The following is a 19,254-nucleotide window of genomic DNA, read 5'->3' on the forward strand; positions in this document are numbered from 1 at the left end:
GGTGAGTCCGGTCGGGCATGACCGGACACGTCCGGTCGTGAATGGAACCTTATTGAAAACGACCAGACACTGGGGTCCCGCGTCCAGACACTTTGAAGCAGCATGTCCGGTCACAACTTAAATGTACTGATGACCATTGAGATCGGGTGATCAACATTTAAAGCAGGGGCCACATGGCACACATCGCACGACCGGACGCTGGGGTCCAGTGTCCGGTCGATCTGACCAGTGCGTTCAGTCACCCCATTTTTTAGTGGTATAAGGAGCCAACGGCTCTATTTCGTGTGGGCTTCTATTTAAGCCACATGTTCGGCTCAAGCTCACTCTCTTGGCCATTTGCATTGACATAGCAACCTTGTGAGCTTAGTCAAAGTCCTCCCACATATCTTCATCATTGATTCATCATCTTTGTGAGATTGGGGGAGAATCCAAGTGCATTGCTTAAGTGATTGCATCTAGAGGCACTTGGTATTCATGTTTCGTTGCAGGATTCACTTGTTTGTCTTGGTGGTTGCCGCCACCTAGACGGCTTGAAGCAGCGAGGATCATCAAGCGGAGTTTGGTGATTGTCTCTGGCTCCGATCATGGTGATTGTGAGGGGTCTTGTACCTTCCTCGACGGAGCACCAAAAGGTAACTCTAGTGGATTGCTCATGTCATTGAGTTACCTCACTTGTGGGTAGGTTCTTGCGATGTCCAATTGTGTGGACAAGGTTCATGCAACACCTCTTAGCAACCGAACCACCAAGTGTTGGTTGACACAACGGAGACTAGCATGCCGGTAAGCACGTGAACCTCAGGAGAAAAATTGGTTGTCTCTTGCCCTTTGGTATTCTCTCAGTGATTGATTTAGTATTCATCTTGTGATTGGTTCACTCCTCTACACGGTGGTATAATCACCCTACTCACTCATTTATATTCTTGCAAACTAGTTGTAGCAAGCTCTTTAGTGTAGCTAGAATTGAGAGCTTGCTTTGTAGTTTAAGTTCATCTAGTGGAGCTCTTTAGTGTAGCAAGTGTGAGAGCTCTTAGTGAGTAGTGACATAGCAAATTGTGTGTTTAGTGATCATAGTAACTAGAATTGTTGGATAGGTGGCTTGCAACCCTTGTAGAGCTAGAGCAAGTTTGCATTTCGCTATTTGTTATACTAATCAAATTGCTCTTGTTGGTTTATAGATTTTTAAATAGGCTATTGACCCCCCTCTAGCCATATTAGGACCTTTCAAACATTCACTTCGCCTCATATTTGTCTAACCAATTTGTTAAGTATTGTTTTAGAATTTTTTATAGGCTATTCACCCCTTCTCTAGCCATTAGGACCTTTCAAGTGGTATCGGAGTCGTGGTCACCGTGATTTGAGGCTTAACAATCTATGGTGTGAAAATAGTTCAAATCAACAACACCAAGAAGCCACCCCAATTTGATGGCTCTAATTATCCTTATTGGAAGGCTAAGATGACAACATACATCAAGTCAATCAATAGGAAGGTGTGGAAGGTGGTGGAGACCAAATTTGAGGTAGCTGATCTGGAGAATCCCACCACGGCAGAAAAAATATTGCTCCAAAACAATGATATTGCTCTTAGTGCCATTCATGATGTTTTGGATGAGGGAACATTTGAGCAAATCAAGAACATTAAGGTAGCTCATGATGCATGGAAGAAGTTGGAGGAATCACTTAAGGGCACACAAGCGGTGAAGGGTGCTAAGGCATACATCCTTAAGGCGAAGTTTGCTAGCTTCAAGATAAAGGAAGATGAGAGTGTGCTAGAGATGTTCCATAGGCTCAAAGTGCTAGTCAATGATCTCAAAGCACTTGGTGAAGAAGTGAAGGATAAGGACTTCTCCCACAAGTTCTTGAGATGCTTACCATCAAGATTTGGCCCATTGGTCACTATTCTAGTGAGTGGTTTGGACACCATGACATAAAACCAAGTATTGAGAGATGTGATGACCGATGACACATATAGGGATGATGATGAGAAGGAAGAAAAGAAAGATAAAAAGATGAGAAGAAGGATGAGAAGAAGAGTGTGGCATTCAAAGCCACATCATCTAAGGGCAAGGCAAAGCAAGAATCATTGAGTGAAGATGAAGATCTGAGCTTTGATGAGATGGATGATGAGAATATGGCTCTCTGTGAAGAGATTTGGCAAGTTCATGGTGAAAAAGGGCTACCATGCTAGAAGGAAGAAGTCTTCATCTAAGAACAAGGAAGAGTCAAGAAGATGCTTCAAGTGTGGAAGCAAGGATTATCTTGTTGCTCGATGCCCATACAATAGCAACAATGATGATGATGACAAGAAGAGCAAGAAGAAGGACAAGAAGGAAAAGAAAGAGAAGAAGGACAAGATGACCTTCAAGAAGAAGAAGAAGAAGGGTGGTTCATATGTGGTCACTTGGGATAGTGGTGCCTCCTCAAGTGATGATGATGATAGTGATGATGACAAGACCACCAAAAAGAAGGCTCCTGCAAGCTTTGCCATAAATGAGAAGCCTTCTCTCTTCGACGCTCCATCATGCTTCATGGCTAAGGCCACTAAGATACAAACTTGTGATCATGGTTGTGATGAGGAACATGATAATGAAAATGAAAATGAAAATGAAAGTGATGATGATGAACCAACTAAAGATGAACTACTTGACATGTTAGATGATGCTAAGGAATATTTTGACATTAAGAGAAGGGAATGCAAAGACTTGCAAAAGGAACTAAAAGCCCTTAAGCAAGCCTTTGATGAGCTTAATGCATCTTATGAGAGGCTAGAGGAAGCCCATGAGAAGCTTGGCAAAGCTCATAAGAAGCTTGAAAAAGCTCATTCCTCTCTACTTAATGAGCAAAATGTGAAAGAGCATGTTGTAACATGTGATGTAGGCTTAACTTATGATATAATTGATGAATCTTTCTATAAGCCTATCATTGTTGCTCCCACTAATACCTCTCATAGTACTTCCACTTCTAGCTCATCTAGTAGTGATGGTTTTACTTGTGATGCCTCACTAGTGGTTGAGAATGAAACCCTCAAGAATGAGGTAAATGAGCTCACTCGTGCCTTAGGCAATGCCTATGGTGGTGAGGCCTGCTTGCTCAAGTGCTTGGGTAGCCAAAGATTTTCTCTCAACAAAGAGGGATTAGGCTATACCCCCAAGAAAGGCAAAGTGGCCTTTGCTCCTCACAAGACTAGTTTTATGAAGAACAATGGTCGGTTTTGTAATAGATGCAAGCAAGTTGGGCATGAAGAGCAATATTGCAAGAACAAGAACAAGAACACTCATGTATCCTCAATTAAGTTTGATTCTTGTTATTTGCTTACCAATGGTGTGAATGGAGTGAAGGATAAGTTTGTTGGTACACCAATTGTGGGCTCAAAGAAGAAAGCCATTTGGGTGCCAAAGAGCTTAGTAACTAACCTTCAAGGACCCAAGCAAGTTTGGGTACCTAAAAATAATTGATCTTCTTTTGTAGGTCAATTATAAAGCCAGAGGAAGGCATTGGGTTCTTGATAGTGGATGCACTCAACACATGACCGGTGATGCAAGAATGTTTAACTCAATCAATACCAATGGCAATGATGGTTATGATAGTATTATATTTGGTGATAATGGCAAAGGCAAGGTCAAAGGGCCTGGTAAGATTGCAATATCCAATGACATGAGCATTTCTAATGTGTTGCTTGTTGAGATCTTGAACTTCAATTTGCTATCCATGGCTCAATTGTGTGATCTTGGATTCAAATGCATATTTGAGGTAGATGATGTAGAGATCATAAGTGTAGATGGCTCTAACTTGATCTTCAAAGGCTTTAGATATGGGAATCTATACTTGGTTGATTTCAATGCTAGTGAAGCTCAATTGTCAACATGCTTGTTGACTAAGTCTAGTATGGGTTGGTTATGGCATAGAAGGCTTGGTCATGTTGGAATGAAACAATTGAATAGATTGGTTAAGCATAACTTGGTTAGAGGCTTGAAAGATGTTGTGTTTGAAAAGGATAAGCTTTGTAGCTCTTGTTAAGCCGGCAAATAAGTTGGAAACACCCATCCTAAGAAGAGTATAATGAGCACTAGCAAGACATTTGAGTTATTGCACATGGATTTATTTAGGCCAACACAATACACTAGCATCGGTGGAAACAAATATGGCTTTGTGATAGTGGACGACTATACAAGATACACTTGGGCATTCTTTGTAGTGGACAAGAGTGATGTGTTTACAATATTTAAATCATTTGTCAAGGGCATACACAATGAGTTTGAAACAACCATCAAGAGAGTTAGAAGTGACAATGGTAGTGAGTTCAAGAACACTAGAATTGATGAGGTGTGTGATGATTTTGGAATTAGACATTAATTCTCAGCCAAGTACACTCCACAATCAAATGACCTTGTTGAGAGGAAGAATAGAAGTTTGATTGACATGGCAAGATCAATGTTGAGTAAGTACAATGTGAGTCAATCCTTTTTGGCTGAAGCTATCAACACGGCTTGCTATTGCAGCAACCACTTATATTGTCACCCATTGAAAGAGAAGACACTATATGAGCTCTTGAATGGTAGAAAGCCCAACATTGCATATTTTCAGGTCTTTTGGTGCAAATGCTATATCTTAAAGAAAGGCACTAGATTGAGCAAGTTTGATAAGAAATGTGATGAAGGATTCTTGCTTGGATACTCAACCACTAGCAAAGCATATAGAGTTTGGAATTTGGCAAGTGGTACTCTTGAGGAGGTTCATAATGTTGAATTTAATGAAACCAAGGGTTCCCGAGATGAGAATGAGAATCTTGATGATGTTAGAGGCATTCAACTTTCAAATGTCATAAAGAACATGGATGTTGGTGATCTAAGGCCTAGACAGATGATATATGAAGAAGATGATCAAATGCAAGTGATCTCTAACTAAAATGTGCAAGATGATACAAATCAGGCAAATACAAGTGGCTAGTACATTATCTAAACCGAATGATCAAGCAAGTGTAAGCAATGTTCCAATCCTCTAACCAACCAACATAGCAAGAGATCATCCATTCGACACTATAATTAGAGATATTTCTAGAGGTGTACAAACAAGATCAAGATTGGTTTTATTTTGTGAGTATTTTTTATTTGTATCATCCATTGAACCAAAGAAGATAGAAGAAGCATTGAAGAATGTTGTTTGGATCAATGCTATGCATGAAGAGTTGAACAATTTCACTAGAAATCAAGTATGGGAGTTAGTCGAGAGACCAAAGGGACACAATGTGATTAGAACCAAATGGGTCTATAGAAACAAGAAAGATCAAGATGGAATAGTAGTAAGGAACAAAGCAAGATTGGTAGCACAAGGCTATACACAAGTTGAAGGTCTCGACTTTGGTGAAACATATGCCCTAGTTGCTAGATTGGAAGCAATTAGAATCTTGCTAGCCTATGCTTGCGCCCACAACATCAAGCTCTATCAAATGGATGTCAAGAGTGCATTTCTAAATGGCTACATCAATGAAGAAGTATATGTTGAGCAACCTCCCAGTTTTGAAGATGACAAGAAGCCCAACCATGTGTACAAATTGAAGAAGGCATTGTATGGATTGAAACAAGCACCTAGAGCATGGTATGAGAGGTTGAGGGACTTCCTACTCTTAAAAGGGTTCATGATGGGTAAGGTTGACACCACACTTTTCATCAAGAAGATTGGAAATGACTTATTTGTGTTGCAAATCTATATTGATGACATCATATTTGGATCAACTAATCATAACTTTTGTAAAGAGTTTAGGAAGATGATGGCTAATGAGTTTGAGATGTCCATGATTGAAGAGTTAAGTTACTTCCTTGGTCTTCAAATCAAGCAATTAAAGAATGGTACATTTGTGAGTCAAGGCAAGTACATCAAAGACATGCTCAAGAAGTTTGACATGAATGAAGCAAAGGCCATAAGTACACTAATGGGAATAAATGGCAATTTAGATAGTGATGCAAGTGGCAACATGGTTGATCAAAAGTTGTATCGGTCTATGATTGGAAGCCTACTCTATGTGACCGCATCAAGGCCAGATTTCATGTTTAGTGTATGCATATGTGCAAGATTTTAAGCCTCACCTAGAGAAAGTCATTTAAAGGCTACAAAGAGAATATTGAGGTACTTGAGACATACATAAAATATTGGTTTATGGTATCCCAAAGGAGCAAAGTTTGAGCTAGTTGGTTACTCTGACTCGGATTATGCGGGATGCAAGTTTGAAAGGAAGAGCACCTCGGGCACTTGTTAATTGTTGAGAACATCACTTGTTTCGTGGTCATCAAAGAAGCAAAATAGTGTTGCCTTATCAACCGCCAAAGCTGAAAACTTATCCGTCGGTAGTTGGTGTGCACAAATTCTTTGGATGAATGCCACCTTGAATGACTTTAGAATTAAATTCAAGAAAGTGACATTGCTATGTGACAATGAGAGTGCTATCAAGCTCACCAACAATCTGGTTCAACATGCAAGAACAAAGCACATTGATGTCTGTCACCATTTCATTAGAGATCATCAACAAAAAGGGGACATTTGCATTGAGAGTGTAGGCACCGAAGATCAACTTGCTGACATATTCATCAAGACATTGGATGAGAAGAGGTTTGCAAGCTAAGGAATGAGTTGAACATATTAGATTTCTCAAATATGAGTTGATGCACCCCCACTTATATGACATGCCTCTCCTTCGAGCAATCCAAGGTAAAAGTTGATTGCCATGCATACATCCTTTGCTAAGGACTTGTTTAGTGCATCTAGTCATTCCTCATGTTTAATAGGCTCATTCATAAAAATCAAATGAATTTGATGCTTGTATGGTACCACTATTTCTTCTATGCTTGACTCGATCTAATGGTAGCATATGACATGTTTGTGGGCTTGTGAACCTAGCGTTTGATCTAGAAAATAAGCTACAAGTGTTTAACTCAACATGGTACAAGATAACCCTTATTTGGAGGTGTGAAGAAGCTTGTCCTTGGATCAAACCGAGTTAAATATCTTTGGCAAGTGATCTAGATTGAACCAAATTTGGGAAAATGATCCTCACCCCATTGATTGACATTGATAATCTTAACCTATCTAAAACTAAACCTTTGTGGTCACTGATGACAAAGGGGGAGAGAAACAAAGATATAAAGTGATAGGGGGAGAAGTAATCACTAAGGGGGAGAAGTATGACAAAGAAAAAGGATCAATTAAAATTTAAATTTGAGCACACAAGTAGGGGGGAGCAAGCTCATAAACTTGATTGATGCATTTGAATGTGCATTTCATATGGTTGCTTCCATAGCACATGTTTTAAATTAAAATTCCATGCTTGTGTGGTGTATGCTAGTTGTAGGTTTGAATGATGAAATGAAAAATTAGCATGCATAGGTTGAGTAACTAGACTTATGTTTATATTGTAAAAACTAGACCCTTGCTTCTAATGTTGATCTCACGGGATATTCTAGTTTTTGTGTATGTCTAAGTTACTAATAGTGCTAAGGATGGTATATTTGGTGCACTCCGATTGGTATCACGCTTTAAAGGTCCATCTCTTATACCTTAGCATTATTTGGAAGACATTACTTCCCCACAACTAGCATACACTTGTGCATGAATGGAACAGAATAGAATGTTCATTTGAAGCCTTAGATGGTGATGAGACAAGGAAGGCAGTGGTGGAGAAGTGGGTGGGACAGGAGAAGCAACAGTGGTGCAACTTCAGTAGGAGCAACCGGGCTGCGGTCGCCATCTCTCTGCTCTGATAAGATTGTAGTGAATCAACCAAAAAGAGCCAATGCAGTAGCAAAGAAGAGGCCATGCTTCATCAATGACCATGATAGCCTCCGCAGCGCGTCCAACCTCTCCCTCCCTATCGACACCTGCCTCGGCGACATGCTCTGTATTGACACGCAATCAAGCAGTGATTCCTTGAGGAGGGGCAATGCTCTATAGTTCTGCTTTGATGAGGGAGGGGACCATCCCAAGGTAGAGCAACATCTATGACTACAGCGTCTACATCATGGATTCATGGCCATCGCCAGGGCCATCTGCGCATGGTGGAACAACAACCAGGACCACGAGGGAAGGGATTGGTTCGAGTTTCGGCATAGCTAGCGTCGGATGCCCTGACGTAAGCCAGCGTCCGGACGCACCTGCTGTCCGTTCGATCCGAGTCGTGATACACAACCCACGCGAGAGCGTGCGGTGCGTCCGTGTCACTCGTGGCAGCCCATCCTCCATCCGAACTCCACGCACCATCCTCCGTCTGAACTCCGACGCTACGTTCTTCGATGACCATCACTTCCCAGCCGTCGGCCCTAGCCCTAGCGTGCCCCACCCGGCAGCCCTGTCCCTATCCTCGACATGCCCCTTGTCCCTCACCGTGCCCCTGTCCCTCTTCCCCACCGCGTCCCTGTTCCCCATCGCGTCCCTGTTGAAAGCTCTAGTTTGGTTTTGGTGAATTGATGAAACCCTAAGTGCTAACCTAGTTTATCAAAGTGATCATGAGATAGGTAGGACTATTCCAAGTGGTGGAGCAATTATGAAGATCATGATGATGGTGTGACCATGGTGATGATCAAGTGCTTGGAATTGGAAAAGAAGAAAGAGAAAAACAAAAGGCGTGCTCGAACTCTATTGGTGGAGTGACCAGACGTTGGGTCAAAATGTGACCTGACGCATAGGGGGTGAGTCCGGTCATGTATGACGTATGATGACGTAGCTCGGGGGGCTGAGGCAGCGGGACCTAATGCTTGGATGCGTCTGGTCAGGGCGAACCTAACGCACCTGATCGAGTTTTAGGCGCTCATGGAACTATCTAGAAATGACCTGATGCGGCTTAGAAGAAAGGACCGGCACGTTTGGTCGCTAACAAGTGGCACACGGTTTTCCGTTGACCTAACTCACAGGTGGTGCGTCCGGTCGTTACATGTGGCTTTCGATCATCACTTGATCACTCAGGCGGGAAATTTCAACCGTTGAGATCGTGTGGATGCGGTTGAACCGAGTGGCCACATGGTTACCATCTAGGGATTGGACGCTGGCTCGGGTGCATCTGGTCGCCCTGACCAGCATATCCAGTCAGCGCTATGTTGGGCTACAGTGAGAGCCCAACGGCTCTATTCGTGGGGTCTCTCTATTTAAGCCCCTTGGCCGGCTCAAGCTCACTCTCTTGGCCATTTGCATTGACATAGCAACCTTGTGAGCTTAGCTAAAGCCCTCCCACTCATCTCCATCATTGATTCATCATCTTTGTGAGATTGGGAGTGAATCCAAGTGCATTGCTTGAGTGATTGCATCTAGAGGCACTTGGTGTTTGTGTTTCGCTGCGGGTTTCGCTTATTACTCTTGGTGTTGCCGCCACCTAGACGGCTTGGTGCGTCAAGGATCATCGAGCAGAGGAAGGTGCTTGTCTCTGGCTCCGATTGTGGTGATTGTGAGGGGTTCTTGACCTTTCTCCGGTGAAGAGACAAAAGGTACTCTAGTGGATTGCTTATGGCTTGTGTGATCCTCATCTTGTGTTGGTTGTGCGGCACTCGGTTGTGGGTTTGGCGTGTGATGCCAATTAGCACGTGAACCTCCAAGTGAGTGAATCGCCACAATGAGGACTAGCTTGCCGGCAAGCAAGTGAACCTCGGTAAAAAATATTATGTCATCTTGTCCAAGGATTTCTTGGTATTCATTGTGATTGATTGTCATCATCTTGTGATTGGCTCTATCCTCGACACGGCGGTATAAACATCACATCCCCTACCTTGTATTTACATTTCTAGTGTTGCTTCACTCTTTAGTGTAGTTAGTCTTGAGAGCAAATTTATGTTGAGTCTAGTGGTTAGTGAGGCTCTTTAGTTAGTCTTTGAGAGCTCACTTAGTGTAGTGACATAGCCTTTATGTGGGTAGAGACTATAGATGCTAGAATTGTGGTAGGTGGCTTGAATTTTTAGTAGGCTAGCGCAACATTCATTTCGCCTCATATTTGTCTAACCGGTTTGTTAAGTGTTATTGTAAAAAAAATTATAGGTTATTCATCCCCCATCTAGCCATTAGGACCTTTCACCTGTCCCAAGAGCACGAAACACTTCAAGTCCGAACGGCAGTGCTAGCGCCCGCACGTCTGAACGGACGCCCGCGCCTGCACTCTGTCTCCCCCCACGCACCTGCATCCTATGCCCGCCTACGTGGGGCTCGCGCTGCTTGGCCTGCCCAACTGCACATGGGGAGTCCGTACTCGCGCCCTCTCCGCTTCTCACACGCATTCACGCGGCCAACAGGTGGCTACACCAGCATCTAGAAGAGGGGGAGGGGGCAGCGGATGCCCAACCGGTAGGAGGAGGAGGCACCGAGGCGAAGGTGAGGCAGTAGAAAAGTGAAGACATAGATGCAACACCCGATCTACTTTTGAAACATCCGGATGCAACACTTGCAAAATACATATGAAGGCAGATGAAACACATGAAACATGCATCTGAAACACTAGCTGCAACACCAGCTCTACTTTTGAAACATCTAGATGAAACACTTGCAACATACGCACAAAACAGCTGAAAACACTCGCAACATGTGTATGAAACACTTACAAAAAAACACCTGAAAAACACTCCATATGTGTGAAAACATATGCAACATTCAGATGAAACACTTGCAAACATACATCTTGAAAACAAGATGAAACATTTGGAACATACATTTGAAGCATACATGTATAGCCAGTACAACATGTGCAACATTCTGATATACTTTTGCAACATCAAGATGAAACACTTGCAACATCCAGATGAAACATCTGAAACACTTGAAACATACTCTTGCAACATGGGCTTTGCTTGGACGAATGGAGTCATGCTGGCGCTAAGGTCGACGACGGCGCATGGACCTCGATGTGCGGCAGCGGCACGGGCAACTCGCCGGCGGGCGCGGCGTCACACGAATCTCATCCCCCTCACCTGCTTGTTGGAGCATCCGTTGTGGAGGCTCGTCAGCTCGGTGGAGGCGGTTGCGGCGAGCTGGCCGACCGCAGCGAGAATGCAGCGCGGTGGAGGCTGGCGAGGCAGACTGGGCCCGATGGGGAATGCGGTGCAGAGGCCATAGGGGATGGGGCGTGGCGCGACGGGGGCGCGGCGCTGCGGGGGACCGGTGACAGCGAGGCAGAGTGGGGTGGGCGGATGGGCACGGCGACGCAAGGAGGAAACGACATAGCGACCATTGTGACGCTCGACCGAGATGGGGAATGCGGCGCAAAGGCCACAAGGGATGGGGCATGGCGCGACGAGGGCGCGGCGCTGCGGGGGACCGGTGACGGCGAGGCAAAGTGGGGTGGGCGGATGGGCACGGCGACGCAAGGAGGAAACAACACAACGACCATTGAGACGCTCTGGACAAGCATATAGGGTCACTGGGCAAGCGACACGTGCAGAAGTAAGCGGTGGGAGACATCTGTCCGGACGTCTTAATTGTATTATCGTTTTATCATAGCCTACTAGAATATTTATTGGTCAATAGTATCCTTGTGGATGATGTAAAAAAAAGCATAAAATCCAGCAAAATATGATGTACACAACAACAATGGTCCTTATGACAAATAAAGTAACTTTGAAATAGATATTGATACAAACAACTCTGTTAAATTCGTATTAACCATCCGCCTCACAAAACTAGCATTTTCTCAGAAATAAAAATACTTCACTCACAAAACTAGCATTTTCTCATAAAGAAAATACTTCACGCACAACCCATGTACAGCCGCCCACCGCCACAAGTGATCCTTCACTCACTTAGCACTTAGCAGTTCATTGCAAGATGAACTCAGCGCTTAAATATAGCTAAGCTGCTGGTTTCACAATTCCATTAAAAATTGCTACCTTAATTTATTTTATTTACAACTCCAAGTCATTCTGACACTTGGCATAGCTAACTGTTGGATTCATCATTCATTCATACAGATCAATGGCAATTGCATGCTCTCTGATCTCCTAGCCTATACCCTCGTCTCAGAACCTGACAACTTGCTTTGGCTGGCTTCCATGTTTACCCAGGGCCTTCTCCAGAGCCAAGCTGAACTCACCAAAAGAAATCGACTCCATCCTGCAAACAAATTAATATGTTTCCAAAGGCACTTATTTTTTCTCTTTACAGATACAGCAATGCCTAGATGAGGGCATGTCAACAAGATCTAACAGCAACCCTACAACAGAATGACATTAACAATACATACTCGTATTTGAGTTTGCCTTCATGCACAAGGCCCAAGAGGTAGTCTATCATTCTTCTGCAGTCTTCTGTTTTATCTGAGTTCACCCACTTCTGGAGCCAGAACCCTCGTAGCGAAAGATCCTTTAAAAACATATATTGCATTGTGTTAAGTAATTTTAGACATATGGGGCAATATCATATAAACAATAGGACTCACCATCCCTTGAACACAACGTGAAACCATCTATCAAATAGTTTGTTTGTCTCGACATGCTGATAATTCAGCACTAGTTTCTTAGCATTGTCATCTACTGAGAGTAACATTGCTCACATTGAATAGGCAGTTTACTATAATAAGCATTAAAAATGTTTGAAGTTGCCTAACAATATAAGTAGGGAAAAACTGAGGATGCATAAGTTTCACAAGCAGGGTCTTGTGTACATACCTTAAAAATGAAATATGAAGTAGGGACAGTGACAGGTCTCTTGGACATTCCACCATATGTCACCATGGTGCCTCCTTGCCTACAGAACAAGAGTTATGTCTATGTGTGGGAGAAAAATGGATTATTCTACCCTTTTTCAAATTCAGCACATTACTTCAAAAGCTTGAGTGTTAGAGAAGCAGCATTTCCTCCAACACAGTTAAATCCTAATGCAGGCTCCGGCAAAGCACCCTGAGAACACAGGAAACAAAACATTAACTAGATACATGTTGGTTCAAACTTGAAACAATCCTACTCTACAGGTAGAAGAAAAACTGCAATTTGTATGTCACAATGCCAATGTCAGGCAGTAATAGCACAACATGAAAAAAAAAACAATGAACTACACAGTTCTACCGCATTTGAGATTGGGTTTCCATAAACTACTACAACTAATCTCTAATAATACAAATCTTGCACCAAAAGCGGGCCACTCGTCCGTCTGATACGGATCGGTTTAGGTCTCGCCCACTCGAATCGTCACGAAGTTTTGTGGCACATCCTCTCCGCTGCTCGAGCTTGAGACGTCATTCCCCTCCACTACTTGAGCTCGAGACGCCCTTCCTCCCCGCTACTGTCGTCTCCTCTACCTCACCCATCCTCCATCGTCCAGGCCCACCGGGCCGCCATGCACATGCAGCGTCTCCAGCCTCAACCCCCTACCCCGCTTGCTGCCTCACAACAAGGCTTCCCTATGCCCACGAGTGCCAAGAAAGGCCGAGACACGGCGCCACACCCTCCACCGCTCCCCTTGTCGCCCACCTTCTCCCCCATGAGGCGCCTCCTCGGCCATCCAGTTTAGTATCCTCATTGCAACCAGGCTGAGGAAACAATTGATCACTTGCTCACTAGCTGCGTGTTTGCAAGGCAATTCTGGTTCTCCCTCCTAAATCGCTTTGGGCTGCAAACTGTAGTGCCGTCGATGAATGATACTTCTTTTGAGGACTGGTGGAATAGAACTAATGAGATGGTCGATGGACAATTGCAAAGAGGCATCAATCCCATCATTATCCTAGGGGCTTGAACACTTTGGAAACATTGGAACAAATGTGTCTTTGATGGCTTTGACGCCAATACGGCTACTGCCTTGCTGCTTGCTGAGGAGGCCCAGCTTTGGGCAATGGCTGGAGCGCAAGGGATCTCCTTGTCGGCCCTCATTCTTAGGGGTTAGGTCGATCCAGGTTGTGTGTATTTGTAACAAAAAGGCATGTATGTAATTCTGTGATCCTATGGGTGTGTATGGGTGTAACCGGGGCTCTTTACCCTTTTTCCTTCTTCTTTAATATAATGATACTCAGCTCTCCCGTATCTTGGAGAAAAAATGTGTACCTTTCAATATTCGGTTGCTGATTTTGTACAGTCCCCATCTCTATCAGTTGTGCTTGAAATATTCAGGTTAGATTATTTCAGTGCAATTGATGGGGTCGGAACTGTACCCAAGGCTTGCATGTTATTTTGATTGGTTCACCAGCTACATTAGTGCTCCAGTCTTAAATCACAAGGTGTGGCCTATTTTACCTTCTTCCTACACATGCTTGCGTATTGTATGCTTCAAACTGTATGTATGCACATTTCAAATGGACTGGTAGTCGTTTCTTGATTTCCTATAGACCATTAATGATTTTCTTTAAAATTGCAATAGAAGGATCATGACAATATTGTGTGATATGATAATGACCCATCATTCCTTCTTCACTCCTACCTTAGCATTTCTACAAGAATATATACAGAATTTCGGTAGTGCAGAGTACAGAGTATATGCAGTAACTTCTCTGTTACTGCTTGCTTGGATGTCTGAATTATGGTGAAATTTTTTGGAGCCTAGTACCATTTGAATCAAAGATCATAGAAGGACAATTGTCTCCTTTATCATGAATCTAATTTCAACTGATTGCTCTAATGCTTTCACCTAACATTTTGGTTTTCTTAAGACATACAGTTGACCTGTACTCTGAAATCTTGTTACGTCGACATTTTTATCTGTGAACAGCTTTAGGAATTTAGCAGTATGGCAATTGCAATTTTACCTGTAATTCCTATGCCACTGGGAGCTACAAACACAGAGATACAGCAACTACCCTATATTTAAGAATTCCCAATGCTAACTTTTGATGTTTATCTGCTACGGAGAAACATGTTAGTAAATTCATTCATGCAGATATGTATCAAACATGTTTGTTCACAAATATTCTATACCTTGATTTATCGCATTATAGGTAGCACAAACCATGAAAAAGAAATAAACATGAAATCACAAATAGTTCATCGTTAGTGCAAATTAGCTAATATCTAGCTCACCCCAAATTCACACTGCAGCTTGTCATCTAACAAACCATATACCCTTGGCAGCTGAAAGCACCGGTCTTATGGCTCCAAATCTGTTTGTTCCATATGCATGCTTTGACTCATTTCTTCATAGCTAGCTTTGTCTCGGCGAACTATTGATAGTAAACTACCGTTACTTATTAGCTTAAGCAAGCACCTCCCTACGTTGCACCTTATGCATATGTCATTGCTTGGTGGTCCCCATAAGCTTGGTTTAATTTCTTCCCAATAAAAAAAGTTTGTTAATATTTGACGGTTTGAGCTCCACTTTGGCAATCATGCCTGCTTCCAGTGTCAAATAACAAAGTGGTAGTAATTGAGTTCGGCTTGTTTGCTCTTGTTATGTGCAAACAAAGAGGATGGAAACAACCACACACTGTGGATGTCCTGAAAACGACATTTGGGTTGATGGCGAATTCAGTTGTATGCGCCAGAGCGCCAGAAATTATGGGAGGATAACCGGTTTATGAAAATGGTATCTAAAAGGAAGACTCAGGTGAATTGATTTCTTCATGGCTGTTTGGATCTCCTAATTAGAAGCTAGTTTTATTAAAACGAGCTTTATTTGGAATTTTAGAAGAAGAAAAAAACAGTTCCTGGTTGTGGTTAGTTCATTACTTAATGTTTATGTTTGGCTGTGGAGGAGGCAACACACCACCAGCGATGGATAGCACTTTCTCTGATCTAAATCTTTGTTCAATAGTTAGTTTATGCACGCGGCACGCCATTGCTGCCAGGAGAATTAAAAAAAATCAAATTGAGGTATAGGCCCTGGGTGAAGAATGATTGCTAGATTTGTTGGATGTTGGCAATTGAGATACCATACATAAGCCAGTTCTCTGAAAACCACAAAAACTCGTTTTTATTAAAGCTCACTTTTCTAGGTTATCAAGAACTTTGTTTCAGATAAACCCATGTTAGTTATAGTGTCCAGACATCATCGTGCTGCATCTTGGGCTAAAACTTATTCTATAAAATCTAGTTTTTATAAAACATGGGATCCAAATAACCCCTTCAAGAAACACCTCTGTATATGTTTCTTTTATTTTCCGTAAGTTAGTTTTCTTGGCACTTCTTTCTAAAGGAATATCATGAGAACTGTGTTTATGTTTAGGACAAAAACTCCTATTCAAGTTTATCTGAATTTAACCTTTTTTAAAAAATTGTCCTCTTTCTCTTTTTCTAAAATTCTCCCGCTACTAGATCCTTGCCTCTTCATCGCTACCCACACCTCTACTGACAACCATTTCTAATTACGACGCTGCCTCTGAGCTACGATGAATGTGTGATGAATGACAACCCAAAATTGGCTGAAACTGGCAAGCTCTCTAAGCATGTGCGGCGCAATGCCGCGCGTAGTTTTCTAGTCTAAACTGCATTTGTCAACATCAGATCACAACCTTCCTATTTGGCAAAGCTTTTAAGTTCTCACACAGAATTTTAATTTTTATGCACACGTAAACAGATACTAGCTGGCAAGGATGACAGCAATTTGGAAAAGCAGGTAGTGGAGCAGTACCAGCAAGCTCTTGACATTCTTCATGTCTAGCTGAGATTCTGTGAACACCTCATCTGCACCAAGTTGTTTGAGTTTGCTTTTTGCTTCCTCTGACCCAGGCCTGCATCAATTCAGCTACTACAGATTACTATTGAACAACAGTGGGATAAGAAGATGGGTATCGAAAGTGAATCATAAGAGATAATTGGCACAGGAATCATGTACAAAGGCAAGACACCAACAGAATCCTTGATCCTTGTTGATGGCACCCAACTTTGGGAAGGAAATTTGTAATGTACCTGTCCCTTATAATGTTGATGGTGTGCATTCCATGTACTTTGGCGAGCTGAATAACACACTGGCCAACAATGCTGGTAGCGCCATTCTGAACAATAGCGTCACCTGGTGACAGTAGAGATTGGAGGTCACGAGATGACTAGCATGTGAATTCTAGGACGTGTCAAATGTCAAGGGAAGGAAGGAAGAAACTACTTGAAAGAATGGTCAAAAGAAGCAAAAAGAGCACCAGGATTGAGTTTTACAAAGTCTTGGAGCATCCTGAGCGCGGTCGAGGGGTTGACAGTGATGGTGGCAGCGTACTCCATGGGTACATCGCTGCGGACCTTGTGCCAGACGCTCTCATGCTTGACAATGTACGTCTGCCAGGTCCCTGAAGAGCATAAAAACGGTACTACTAGTTGAAATTTGAGTCGAAGAGACCCCCTCCCGAACCCGAAGCAGCAAGGCAAGGCAATTACAATTACCGACCAAACGATGGAGGGGACGGTATGACCCAGTCGCCGGGCGAGAGCGGGGCGGTGACGGCGGGGCCGACGGCGTGGACCTGGCCGACGCCCTCGTAGCCTCCGACGGCGGCGGGGAGCGGGGGCCTGACGGGGTAGACGCCCTCGATGCGGTTTATGTCCGAGGGGTTGATGGGGGCAGCCAGCATCCTGACGCAGACGTCGCGGTCGCCGACCTCCACCGGTGGCACGTCCGCCGTCCTCAGCACCTTCTCCGGCAGACCGTGCTCGTCGTAGACCACGGCCTTGGATGGCGGCGAGACGAGAGTGGGCGCGGTAGAGAAGTGGGAGCGCGAGGCGCGGCACCGGCAGCGGCGAAGCATCTGCAACGCCGGCGGCAGCAAGCGGGACTGCGGCGCCATCTGTCTGCTACCTTGCTCTGCATAGGATAAACTGATACATGAGAGATTGAAGTGTAGAACAGTAGAAGGCACGTAGAGGGGTGATAGGGCATCGAACATTCTAACTACAGAAGAGGAGAGCAGGGAGCCGAAAATGAGGCAGTGGAGTAGCGAGAAGGAGAGGAACTCACACTGGAGGGCGGACGGGGAGGCCTCCGATTGCGCGATTCGAGGGAGCGGCAGGGCAACCCTAGAGGGAGAGGGAGGAGTGGGCGGTTGAGGTGGCGGTGGCGGCGGGATCAAGCAGGAGGGCGAGCGGGGGAGGGGATTCGTAGTCGGATGGCGCCGCGGGGCTGGCCGGGGACGCAGCAAGCGTAGGCGGCGGCGGCGGCGCGACGCGGGTGTCGAGACCTCCAGGACACGGGCACACGGCATCAGAAGCCTATGGGCCGAGACGCAGCGATCGGGCTCGTCGTCCAAGCACGAAAACCTCCGGCCCAGGATGGGTTCAGGCAGGGTTTTTGTCTATAACTGGCATATATTAAGTTAACAAAAAAAAAGTTAACAGCGTCTTACGGGTAGGATATTACATGGCTCCCAGCGTATACAGAATAAAGTGCCATTTGGAAGGGGCACTGACGAAGGTGCTTATGATAGGCAGCACTACCGTTCACAAAAAAAAAAGGAAAAGAAAGAAAGAAAGAAAGATAGGCTACAAGTAAATACCGTTGAGACAGAGTTTGCATTGTAGGCTTGTTGAGCTAAAGAATTAGCCGTCATGTTCATTGCCCTTAGGATTTTGTGAACCTCGAATTGGGAATCCTTCAGAGCTAGCAAGAAAGTACTCCGTAGTTGTGATGCTTTTGATGTTCCAATGAGGTGGACCGGAAAGATCAGTGGAGTTGTAGAAGCTTGCCATGATGTGACTGCCTGTGAAGAAATTGGCTGGGCTGGTGTTGAGTCTGCAGGTTAAGCAGCGGCTGGGTTTGTAACTGTGCGTAACTCTGCATATATATAATAGTCAGTCTGATCGGAAGAGTTATTATGCGTAACTCCACTTTATAATAGTAAGGCCGATCGGAAGAGTTTTTTTTTTTAAGAAAGGCGGCAAGAGTTTTGTCAATTTTTATTAGACGAGGGAAAAGAAAAAAAATAGTGTTACAAGAAAAACTACTGCACTATTGGGTCCGCAATTAAGGGTGTGTTTGGTTGAGCTGTGGCTGTGGGAAAAAGTTGACATGGGTTGTGAGCTGTGGAAAAGCTACTGTGGGCTGTAAGCTGTAGAAAAGCTAAAAGTTGTTTAGTTAAACAAGTATAAAATATATCTTCTATCTTTATCTCTCTTGAAACAACTATGGAAGAGCTTTTTATTCCATCAATTTTGAAAAGCAGAAAGCCAAAAACCAAAAAATAGGATCAAACTAGCTTTCAAAACTATACTAAAAAAACAGCTACTTCTAAAAAAAAACAACTCATTTAATTAGACTTTTGGCTTTTAAGACCAAAGGCCAGAACCAAAAGCCCAACCAAACACACCCTAAAACTACTACGCGTTGGTGTAGCGTCGATCGGAAGAGTGAGCGTTGCGGACTGTGGCTTCACGTCAACCTAGCTTGAGAACTGTAGCA

At 43.8% G+C, this 19,254-nt stretch overlaps 2 protein-coding genes across 2 annotated transcripts; one reads left to right on the forward strand and one right to left on the reverse strand.

The window, feature by feature from the left end:
- Positions 1–1,454: 1,454 nt before the first annotated feature.
- Positions 1,455–1,928, forward strand: LOC136468978 (uncharacterized). The gene has a single exon (XM_066467352.1). The coding sequence runs from the start codon at positions 1,455–1,457 to the stop codon at positions 1,926–1,928; it is 474 nt and encodes a 157-aa protein (XP_066323449.1).
- A 9,654-nt stretch (positions 1,929–11,582) lies between these two features.
- Positions 11,583–18,111, reverse strand: LOC136471846 (enoyl-[acyl-carrier-protein] reductase, mitochondrial-like). Its single transcript, XM_066469593.1, has 9 exons — positions 17,818–18,111; positions 17,251–17,664; positions 17,009–17,152; positions 16,782–16,884; positions 16,504–16,603; positions 12,775–12,851; positions 12,621–12,699; positions 12,197–12,315; positions 11,583–12,066 (listed from the first exon to the last, which is right to left on the reverse strand). The coding sequence occupies exons 2-9, from the start codon at positions 17,645–17,647 to the stop codon at positions 11,973–11,975; spliced, it is 1,113 nt and encodes a 370-aa protein (XP_066325690.1). The 5' UTR covers positions 17,648–17,664; positions 17,818–18,111; the 3' UTR covers positions 11,583–11,972.
- Positions 18,112–19,254: the final 1,143 nt, after the last annotated feature.

Source organism: Miscanthus floridulus, chromosome 8 (assembly GCF_019320115.1).
Source record: "Miscanthus floridulus cultivar M001 chromosome 8, ASM1932011v1, whole genome shotgun sequence".
NCBI lineage: Eukaryota > Viridiplantae > Streptophyta > Magnoliopsida > Poales > Poaceae > Miscanthus > Miscanthus floridulus.

Coding starts and splice junctions, on each gene's coding strand:
- LOC136468978 (XM_066467352.1), top strand. CDS start 1,455: ATGACAACATACATCAAGTCAATCAATAGGAAGGTGTGGAAGGTGGTG.
- LOC136471846 (XM_066469593.1), bottom strand. CDS start 17,647: ATGGCGCCGCAGTCCCGCTTGCTGCCGCCGGCGTTGCAGATGCTTCGC. Junction 17,153..17,250: donor ACCGTCCCCTCCATCGTTTG/GTCGGTAATTGT, acceptor TATGCTCTTCAG/GGACCTGGCAGACGTACATT. Junction 12,067..12,196: donor GAAGGCAAACTCAAATACGA/GTATGTATTGTT, acceptor ATTTGTTTGCAG/GATGGAGTCGATTTCTTTTG.